Source organism: Emiliania huxleyi (assembly GCF_000372725.1).
Source record: "Emiliania huxleyi CCMP1516 unplaced genomic scaffold EMIHUscaffold_67, whole genome shotgun sequence".
In the NCBI taxonomy this organism is placed as follows: domain Eukaryota; phylum Haptophyta; order Isochrysidales; family Noelaerhabdaceae; genus Emiliania; species Emiliania huxleyi.
Window position 1 is genome coordinate 368581 of NW_005196981.1, and position 10297 is coordinate 378877.

General features: G+C 66.6%; 3 protein-coding genes across 3 annotated transcripts; 2 read left to right on the forward strand and 1 right to left on the reverse strand.

Moving 5' to 3' along the window:
• Positions 1 to 450: 450 nt before the first annotated feature.
• EMIHUDRAFT_358286 (hypothetical protein) lies at positions 451 to 879 on the forward strand (the record flags this gene model as incomplete). Its single annotated transcript, XM_005762631.1, has 1 exon — positions 451 to 879. The coding sequence occupies one exon, from the start codon at positions 451 to 453 to the stop codon at positions 877 to 879; it is 429 nt and encodes a 142-aa protein (XP_005762688.1).
• A 5275-nt stretch (positions 880 to 6154) lies between these two features.
• Positions 6155 to 7043, reverse strand: EMIHUDRAFT_105327 (hypothetical protein; the record flags this gene model as incomplete). Its single annotated transcript, XM_005762632.1, has 3 exons — positions 6155 to 6406; positions 6582 to 6857; positions 6933 to 7043. 3 exons carry the CDS (start codon positions 7041 to 7043, stop codon positions 6155 to 6157), a joined length of 639 nt encoding a protein of 212 aa, XP_005762689.1.
• A 1323-nt stretch (positions 7044 to 8366) lies between these two features.
• Positions 8367 to 9073, forward strand: EMIHUDRAFT_358287 (hypothetical protein). Its single transcript, XM_005762633.1, has one exon. The coding sequence runs from the start codon at positions 8397 to 8399 to the stop codon at positions 8982 to 8984; it is 588 nt and encodes a 195-aa protein (XP_005762690.1). The 5' UTR covers positions 8367 to 8396; the 3' UTR covers positions 8985 to 9073.
• The last annotated feature ends 1224 nt before the right edge of the window (positions 9074 to 10297 follow it).

A 10297-nucleotide genomic window follows, 5' to 3' on the forward strand; every position in this document is an offset into this window, starting at 1 on the left:
CACCTACCACATCCCCACGTCGACCTTCACCCGCGTCACCTCCAACACCGACGACACGTACGACACCGTCTACCCCTCCATCAGCGGCGACGGCTCGCGGGTCGTCTTCAAGTCGGACTGGGACCAGGTCCAGAACGCGGACATCTCCGACGAGCCGCAGGTCTCTCTGCTGCCACACGAGTAGCTGTACAGCCAGTGTATGCCCCGCTCCTCGACGCCCCTGCTCGACACCCGCGGCTACAAAGCTCACCACCGCGCGCCACCGCTGCCTCGCGCCCTCAGCTCTTTGAGGCTGCGCTGAAGCTGGGCTGCTCCAAGAACGCCCTCGCGACCAACTACGTGCCCTCGGACACGGTGGACGTCGAGACGTGCTGCGCCTTCCAAGACGAGGGTCCCGACGCCGATGCGCCCTCCTCCACCACCAAGCTCACCTTTGCCGCCCCGATAAAGATGTCGGAGAAGCGGGTGGCCGTCGCCGGCGGCGCATCCCGTTGGTGCGGAGTTTTCGCGGACGATTTGGCCAGCGACATCGCGTGCGCGCTCGCCCTGCCAAGTTCCGTCGTCACGATCCAGGGGATGGAGGCGTGCGTGGCTTCGGGCGAGATCCGCTCGTTCGTCGCGGTGATCCATACGCAGAAGACCCCCATCCCTGGCACGCTCGGCCCCGACGCTGCCGCCCTGAAGCTGGCCGAGGAGTGGGGCATGCAAGGTGGGGGGGCGACCGGCCTCGGCGCGCTCTGGAAAGGCTACGTCTCCAAGCTGCTCGCTCCGACCGTCCCGCCCGAGACGTGCCCGAAGTGCCCCACCGGCGGCTCCCGCCGCCGCCGCATCCTCTTCTCGTCGACGCCCTCGCGCCCGGACTTCTGCCCTCCGTGCTAGGCCTTACCCGGCACGGGCGGAGCAGCGGGCTGCGTGGCAGCGAGGGCCCTCCACATGGCTCTCCTCAAGACCCCAGTCCCGGCCGCCCGCCTCCCGCCTCCCGTCGTTTGAGCGGCCTAGCGGTGCATAGTACACCGTCCGCTGACCGCGGCAGAATAGAGAGCGTCGCGATGACATGTGCGGACCATGGTCCATGCGAAAAGTCCACCTCGACAAACGTGCTCGGTGCTGTGAGATACACGCGTGCGGAGGCAAAGCCAAAGGTGGCACTTGCCTTTTATCGATGTCTTTCGTGTGCATGTACGGATGTATGTATCTTAAGTATCTAAAATGTACAATCATGTCATGATGTGTATTGCACCACTTCCGTATGCCTGCAGGGTATCTTTAACCGAGCCCTCCGAGCCCTCCACACCCCTCCACACCCCTCCGACCCCTCCGACCCCTCCGACCCCTCCGACCCCTCCGACCCCTCCACACCCCTCCGCGAGCCCTCCGAGCCCCCCGAGCCCTCCGACCCCTCCGACCCCTCCGACCCCTCCGAGCCCTCCGAGCCCCCCGAGCCCGGCTCGGTGGCTCGCCCCTCTGAGCCCTCCGGGCACTCCATCCCTCATGAGCCCTCCCGAGTCCAACCCGAGCCCTCCCGAGCCCTCCAGCGCCACCCTCGTGCCTCTCTGCCCTCCGAGCCCTCCGAGCCCTCCGAGCTCTCCACCCCTCCCGAGCCCCACCCCTCGCGCTAGGGACCCTCTTGCCGGACGACACCCTCCGAGCCCTCCAAGCCCCCCGAGCCCTCCAGACCCATCCATCCGCACAGCCCCTCCGGCCCCTCTAGCCCCCTCCGACCCCTCCAGCCCTCTCTAGCCCACTGGACCCCTCCCACGCCTCGCTTTTGGCCAGCCCTCCAAGCCCCCACCCCTCCTGGGCCCTGCCGCCTGACACCTCTATCGGTGGAGGGCTTTAGGTCACGGTCCACACTCCCGCCCTCCCGACCCCTCCACACCCCTACAGCGGCACCCCTAGGCCCCTCCCGCCGTTTTAGGGCCTCCCCACCCGCACTCTAGGCCACGTGAAGAGATTTTCCGTGCAACAGCTGCAACGATAATGAATCGCCAAGAACTGGCTGTTTACATCTGGGGCCAGTTGTTGGTTGGCTTTCGGGGTGATCCACGCACTCGGTTGGCTTGCGCTGGCGCTGTCTCTCTGGGCTTTCGTCATCGCACATCGGCTCCCCATCCTCTTTGTGCAGCTGGCTCGCCCCCTCTCCCTGCTTCATCGAATCGCTAAGTTCTTTCTCAATGAGTGTGACAAGTGCTCTTGGTCAGTCATTATGACCTGGTGTGTATGACTGAGCGGACCGGCGCGGGAAAGCTTGACCCCTTGTTGCATGTTTATTGTCCCTTTTTTGGTGATGGGCTGTCTGCCGATTGATTGCTGATGGTGTCAGCTAAGCCTCGCGCGCCTTCGCTGGCTCATTTTTCTTTCTCTCAAAACCGCTGCGTCCGCAATAACGCGTCGGACACCCCCACACGAGAGGACACCAGACACGGGACACGCGACACGTTCGCCGCGAGACGGCCGCCACGCCGCCGCGCGCGAGAGTGCACCTCTCTCACGAGAGCTCTTTCGAGCCGTGGGGCTCCTCGCGTGTCGTCTAGACGTGGAGACGCGAGAGTCGCCCCCCCTTGTGCCACAACCTCGTGTGTTTTACCTTCCCATTTCGAGTCGACTCAGAGTTCACTCTCCGCCGTGCGCCTCGATCTTCTTGGGCAGCAGCTGGCTCTGCTGGTCGCCGTGGCCCAAGTGGCCAAAGCCTCCAAAGCCCCAGCTCCAGACGGCGCCGTCGGCGGTGATGGCGAGGCTGTGGGCCGCTCGCACCGCCACGGAGACGACGCGCCGGCCAGCAAAGGCCTCGATCTTCTTCGGCAGCAGCTGATTCTGCTCGTCGCCGTGGCCCAGCCGGCCTTCGCCTCCAAAGCCCCAGCTCCCGACAGCGCCGTCGGCGGTGATGGCGAGGCTGTGCATGCCTCCAGCCGACACAGCGACAACGCGCTGGCCAGCAAAGGCCTCGACCTTCTTCGGCAGCAGCTGATTCTGCTGGTCGCCGTGGCCCAGCTTGCCATTGGATCCAAAGCCCCAGCTCCAGACGGCGCCGTCGGCGGTGATGGCGAGGCTGTGCATGCCTCCAGCCGACACAGCGACACCGCGCTGGCCAGCAAAGGCCTCGACCTTCTTCGGCAGCAGCTGGTGCTGCTGGTCGCCGTGGCCCAAGTGGCCAAAGCCTCCAAAGCCCCAGCTCCAGACGGCGCCGTCGGCGGTGATGGCGAGGCTGTGGTACTCTCCAGCCGACATAGCAACGATGCGCTGGCCAGCAAAGGCCTCGACCTTCTTCGGCAGCAGCTGGCCCTGCTCGTCGCCGTGGCCCAGCTGGCCAGAGTATCCCCAGCCCCAGCTCCAGACGGAGCCGTCGGCGGTGACGGCGAGGCTGTGCGCGGCTCCAGCCGACGCAGCGACGACACGCTGGCCAGCAAAGGCCTCGACCTTCTTCGGCTGCCACTGGGCCTGCCGGTCGCCGTGGCCCAACTGGCCCCTGCCTCCACCGCCCCAGCTCCAGGCGGCGTCAGCGGTCAGGGCGAGGCTATGCCTGCCTCCAGCCAACACGCTCACGGCGCGCTCGCCGCCCAGAAGGGGGAGGCGGGTCGGCGCGCTGAGCCGCGTCACGCCCTCGCCGTGACCGAGGAGGGCTGGCTCGCCCTCCGCTGCCGTGCCGCACGACGAGAGCCGCCCCTCGCCATCGATGAAGACGCTGTGCCGAGCGCCTGCCGCCGCCCTCGCCGGCGGGTTCGACTCGCGCAGCAACGCCGAATAGCACAGCCACCGCACGGCGCAGCTCTCGCCCTCTGGCTGCGCCGGCAGCTCGAAGCCGCGCTCTTGCGCCCACAAGCGGATGCCCTGCTCCGCGAGCGAGTGAAAGAGCAGCGAGACGGCCGCGACGTGAGCGATGTCGATGGGGCTGTCGCAGCGAGAGAGGGCGCGCTCGAGGAGCTCCCTTGGGAGATCGAGCAAGCGGACGGGCGGCGGCGTGTCTGGCGAGGGAGCGGCGGTGGAGGCGGAGGCGAGGCGGCGCGAGCGGCGGCGCGGAGGGGTGGACATCGCGAAGAAAAAGAAAGAATGCTCGACGTACCCCCCTAGTTAGGGGTCAGGGCTCTCTAGCCCGTAGCCCGATCCCGATCATCCGGCCCGCTGGGTGCGCTTCTTAGCTCCCCGGCCCTGGATGTGCGGTTAATGACTGCACTCCAAGTGCTCCAAGAATGCGAGAGCGGGTCAACAGGATCAGGCAGAGAGGACGCGACGGCGGCGGGGCCGCAACCGAAAAAGGCTAGGAGGGGAGGTCGGGCCTCGCGCCCGCCGTACAACCATCGAGAAGCAAACAGGAGAACGGACCGAGCGGGGGGGGTGGACCCAACTGGCGCCGAGCAGTCGTGCGCGAGTACTCTGCCCTGCTCGAGTGTCTGTGGGTGGGCGAGGCGTATCGTAACGACGTGCGTACGTACTTTTAGCTTACTGGGAGAAAAGGGAGAGAGGGGGGGTTGTGTGTTTCTTAGTACGACGTACGCTCTGAAAAAAGCTCGACAGCATGTTCTCTCAATGTTTTACCGTACGCCCATCGCGTGGGCCGTGGCACCTCCACCTGCGAGTGCGACCTGGCACACCCACACGACGACACGTGGGGCTGCGCCTCGCCTCGGAGGCCGGAGCGCGTGCCGCGCACTGACGTGGGACACACGGCAGATGGGTGCACGCGTGGGGACGCACACCCAATGTGGAGCTGATGGCGTCGCTCTCCTCTGCCTCGCCTCCGACCTCAACTCGCGCCCACCTCGATGGTCTTCGCCCGACTGCCACTCTGAGCGCACCCTCGGAAGCTTGCTGCCGCGCCCGCCTCGCCCGGCCCGCCCTCCTCCCCCTCCTCGCTCCCTTCCGTGTCTCCTCCGCCGCACGAACGAGGGAGCGCCGCGCAGCTTCGGTACTCCCGGCTGAAGCCGAGTCAACCGCACGGGCAACAGCTTGCCACTATTGGCGCGTGGCGGGAGGGTCTGTGAGCGTAGCGGCAGCTTGGGTGCCGTCCGCTCCTCGATGGACAGCAGGTCGGGTGCGCGCGCCTCGCCCCGCGAGAGCGGCCCGGCTGAGGAGACGGCGCGGCGGCGGCGCGTGGCGGTGGTGGAGGGCGTGGTGGAGGGCGTGGCGGACGGCGCCGTAACAGAGGGACGCCCCCTCTCTGCCTCCCCCTCCTCCGCAGGCGCGATGCACGAGATCCGCTCCCCCGCCCCGCAAGCAGACACCACGTACTCGCTCGGGCTGCTGCCCTGCTCCGACGCGGAGCTCCCCGATCCGCGGCAGCAACGGCGCCCCTCGGGCAGCCGCCGCCGTTCGGCCAAGCTGCTGCGCGCCTCCGACAGAGGAGCGCGCCGCAATGTGCGACGTGTCGACGTGCTAGCCTGCCGAGCGCCAACTGTCGCCACCCGTTGCATTGTGGCGCTGTCCTCGCCATCGCCTCCCTCAAGCGAAGAGACTGGTGAGGCCGTGTCGGCAGCGGGGGGAAGTGCAGGCCCGCACGCCAAATCCCCACTCGAGGCGCCTGTCGGAGCCACATCCGGGGGAAGAGCGGCGAAGTCGTGCCGATCGCGCGAGCAGTCGATTGCGGACGGTGCCGTAGAGGAGGGAACGGCCGCCGCTGCACACAGGAGTGGCGCGACGGCTGGAGGGCGTCCGTCGGGCCGCATCCGCGGCCTGCCAGCAGGTGCGGGGCGCGTGCAGTAGCGAGGCGACGCGCACACTGGAGATGAGACGGGAAAGGGGGCACTCGGCCGAACCGCTCGCTCGTGGCGGCGGTCGGCAAAGCCCACCGTCCGGCGCGAAGGCGATGGATCGGGCGTGCCCGGGGTAGAGCCGCCCAAGGAAGAGGCAAACGACGGCATCGTCTTGCGATACCGCTCGGGCGGGCATCGCTCGTTCCCGGGACTGCACACCGGCTGGCGGCCGGGTCGCTCGAGGTCATCCGGCGGAGCAGAGAGCGGCGGCGGCTCCAAAGCGAAACGCTGCGGCGCGGCGTCGTCGAGATGGTCGCTGGGCGGCTCGACTCGCCGCAGAAAGAGCAGATAGTTGTCGGATGAAACAATGCTGCGCTCGTCGCCCCGCGGCACCGGCCGCACCGTCGAGTCGTTATACTCGTACCTGAGCCGTGTCATCAACGCGTCATGGACGTGTCAGGAGAGCCTCACCACGGAAGCTCGCGTTCGCACCAGCGGCCGTCGGAAGCGCAACGCGCCATTGCGGTGTAGTGCCCCCCCGAGAGCGAGCCAACGTGGTTACAGACTGCGTACAGCTCATACGGCTGTGCCGGCCCGCCACGCTCGCCGCCTCCCGCCGCATGGACGGCGGCCTGCCCCGCCTCCGCTTGCCCCAAATCCCCCGCCGTCGCCGCCTGGCCCACTAGGTGCGAGAGGTCGATCCGGCTGATGTCGGGCACCTGAAAGAGAGCGGACGATGACGGATTTGTCCAGGGAGGGGGGCCTTTCCTGCTTGGCGGCACGCCTCCACTCGCTCGCTCCGCTTGCGCAGCCGATCGTTGCCGTGGCCACCTAACAACAGCCCTGCCGCTCACGAGCGCGGGGCTGCGCGGTTGCGCGAGGGCCGCTGGCGACGGCGCCAAAGCGCTTGAGGTGGACGACGAGGTGCGAGGGGAGCTTCCAGATAGAGAGCGTCTTTGTGGCGGGCCGGAAGTCGTTGCAGCAGAAGCAGCGCCACAAGTTGTCGCCGTCGAGCCGCTCCTCACGCATAAACTCGCGCAAGCAACGCTCGAGCGTCAGCACCTCGCCGGCGCCGACCCGCGGCATCGGCAGTGAGAGGTACATGAACGGGTCAAACTTGGTGCGCGTCGCGCCACAGACGGAGCAGCGCAGCACAGATTTGAGTTGGCCCTGGCGCACGCGGGGGCAAGCTCAAAGGGCTAGGGCCGGATGCGTTGCGGAGCGTGAGCGGGTGCGGCGGCGCACGATGCATTGGGCAGCTGCGGGCTGTGGGCGGCGCGCCTGAAATGTGTCGATGATGACGGAGCGGTCTCGCAGCAGATGCTTTCCCCACGCCTCGGCGGATGCCTCCTCCATGTCGGCAACAGTGGCGCACTCGCCGCCCTTGCGGTCGAGCTCAACGTCTTCGCGGCGCGCTGTCGGTTGAGATCCTCGTGCAGGCCTGTGAGACGTGTCGCGAACACGTTAGAAAGACGTGCCCTGTGCAACGGATGCCAGTGGGGGATCTTGCGGGGCCGTCGAGTAGGAAGACTGCGAGCTCCTGCGGCGGGTGGGGTAGGTGGCAGTGGGCGGCAGGCGGGCACGGGCGCGTGCGTTATGGGCGGTGGGTGTGGTGGTCGGTGGCTGGGTGGCGCCGGATTACGATTTACGTTGCGGTGGCGAGGGTGTGGGGGCAGGTAGAGGCCGCCGGGGGTTACGGGGCAGGTAGGGCCGGCCTGCGCCCCCCTCAAACTGAGGCGCGAAGCGCGAGAGCGTCGCCTTGAAGGCTGCCGGCTTGTGCGTGCTCCAGACTTGTGTGTGGAGCTTTGAGCAGAACACACACACACTCCATGCGGCTTTTGGGGGAGGGAGGTGCTTGTCAGCGCCTGCGGCTCAAATCGGCTATTGCTCGCTCCACCGCTGCCCGCTAAAAGCCCTTTCTGGACCGCTTGCAGCAGCTCGCCGTGCACGGGGGCCCGGGCTGAGGACCAAAGGTAGCGGAGCCGAGGCAGCCGACCGAGGCAGCGCCGAGGTGGGATGCCGGCAGAGGCACGATGGATCCTTGCGGTCGTTGCTGCGGTCGCCGCACAGCACCTGCTGTCCTCGCACAGCGCCACCGGCATCGCGAGCCTCTTCTCCGACAGCGCCACCGGCATCGCGAGCCTCTTCTCCGACAGCGCCACCGGCATCGCGAGCCTCTTCTCCGCCGCCCTCCTCGCCGAAGCGCCGCCGGCCTCGCCACCTGTGCGGATGGAGGCTGCGAGAAACGAGCACGAAATCGCGGCGCAGCAGCAGCACTCCGCGTCGCAGTTCCAGCGGCTCGCTGACGACAAGCCGCTCGGCGGCGTCGAAACGGAGGCGCCCCAGCCAGACGAGGTTCGCGCGGCGGCAGAGGCCGTCGAAGCAGAGGCGGCCAGACGGAGGGCGCTCAAGTGTGGCCAAAAGGTCCCGCCAGAGAGTCTGACGGTGACGCGAGGCGTCTCCATCTTTGTCAAGAGCAAGTACCATGGCGAGGCTGGCAGCGGCCATGCGTGGAGCTACCGCGTCGAGTTCACAAACGAGGGCGTCGACACCGTGCAGATGCTCTCGCGGCACTGGATCTTCACCGACGCGACTGGCTTTGTCAGCGAGATGAAGGGCCCGGGGGCGCGTGGCGTCACGCCCGTGCTCCGACCGGGCGACAGCTGGTCCTACGACTCTGGCACGCAACTCGAAACGAGCCACGGTGCGATGCACGGCTCGTTTCAGTTTGAGACGCTGCGCGCGGTGAGCGGCGTGGTGCCGTCCATGTTCAACGCCCGCGTGGGTCGCCTTGCCCTCTCGCCCACGGACAGCCTGGAGCAGGCGCCGTGCGGCGAGCCGGCGAGAGGCGACATGCTCCCGGACACGTCTGTACGCGCCACGCGGCGAGTCATCGTGGGCGCGACGGTGGAGCGGCAGCCTGAGAGGTCGGATGAGGTCGCCGGCGTGTATCGGTGGGCGTATGACGTTCAAATCAACAACGCAAGGGACCAGGCCATCACCGTGGTGGCGCATCGATGGATGACGGTCGACGCCGACGGCGCCGTCAAGGAAATGAACGGCCTGGGCGTCGGCGGCAACTACAGATCCAAAGAGATTGAGCTGCCGGCGGGAGATGCCTTCCGCACTAAGGGCATACTGGCCACGGCGACGCCAGTTGGCAATGCATGGGGCGCCTACACTGTGAGGGCGCAGACCGCAGGAGGCGATGAGGTCGAGATCGACGCCGAAGTTGGCGTCGTCGGTCTCTCGACCGACGGCACGCCCGTGGCGGACTTGCGGCCGGAAGCCGGGTAACGGTGTGCACACACTGTGAGTGTCAAGAGCTCGGCAGTCATTTTGAGTGTGTGTGTCCTGTGTGCTGTTCAGAAAACACACACGGCAGATCGAGCTGTGTTTCTTTTTCGCGCACGTCGTAAAATTTTCTTACACATATTTACCTCTCTTTTTTCATTTCTCTCACACCTTCTCCGCTCTTCTGCCTTCTCTCAGAGGAGTATCGAAAAAAAAAATATTCTTAGCTTCAAGCCCCCCTCCGAGACTAGGGACAGAACCCAGAGATACATACGTCAAAGGGACTGCGCCTCGCCCCCACTTGCCCTGACTACACAGGATAGCGTGCCCCGATAACGGCGACACATAGTGGGGGACACTGCGCAAGGAGGGGGTGCGAAGGCTCATTGGGGTACTAGGTGGGACCATGAGGGGGGGTGGGCGGGGTCCTGTGGGGGTGAAATGTTGCGCGGCGAATTCGAACCTACCCCCTCGCCGCGCCGATCCTCACGCGGAGGGTAAAACCCTGTGGGACAAAACCCCCCCGCGGTCGGCAGTCTTCAGAGTGGACCCCCCCCTCCCCAGCCTCCCCTGTGCATCTCGCACCCCCCCCCGCTCCCCATCGGTGACTCGCGAAGGACACGGACACTCGGGGTGAGGGGGGGTCCCCCCGGAGGGGGCTCTGGGGCATTGTTGGGTTGATCGCTCGTGCCGATCTCGGGTCGATCTCGGGTCGATCTCGGGTCGATCTCGAGTCGATCTCGGGTCGATCTCGGGTCGATCTCGGGTCGATCTCGGGTCGATCTCGGGTCTCGGGTCGGTCTTGGGTCGGTCTCGGAGTGGTCTAGAAAAGAAAAAAATGTGGGGCGAGATGAGGCGAGATGAGGCGAGGTGAGGCGAGGTGAGGGGCGATGAGGCGAGATGAGGCGAGATGAGGCGAGGTGAGGCGAGATGAGGCGAGATGAGGCGAGGTGAGGCGAGATGAGGCGAGATGAGGCGAGTGGCGAGATGAGGCGAGATGAGGCGAGATGAGGCGAGATGAGGCGAGATGAGGCGAGGTGAGGCGAGATGAGGCGAGATGAGGCGAGGTGTACCTCGGCGAGATGAGGCGAGGTGAGGCGAGATGAGGCGAGCGGGTGAGGCGAGATGAGGCGAGGTGTGAGGCGAGATGAGGCGAGGTGAGGCGAGATGAAGCGAGGTGAGGCGAGATGAAGCGAGGTGAGGCGAGATGAGGCGAGATGAGGCGAGACTAGGAGGCGAGATGAAGCGGGAATCTTGTGGATCCCCCTGTCTGCACAGAACTCGATGCACAAGCAGCCATACAAGTGAGCTTTGGG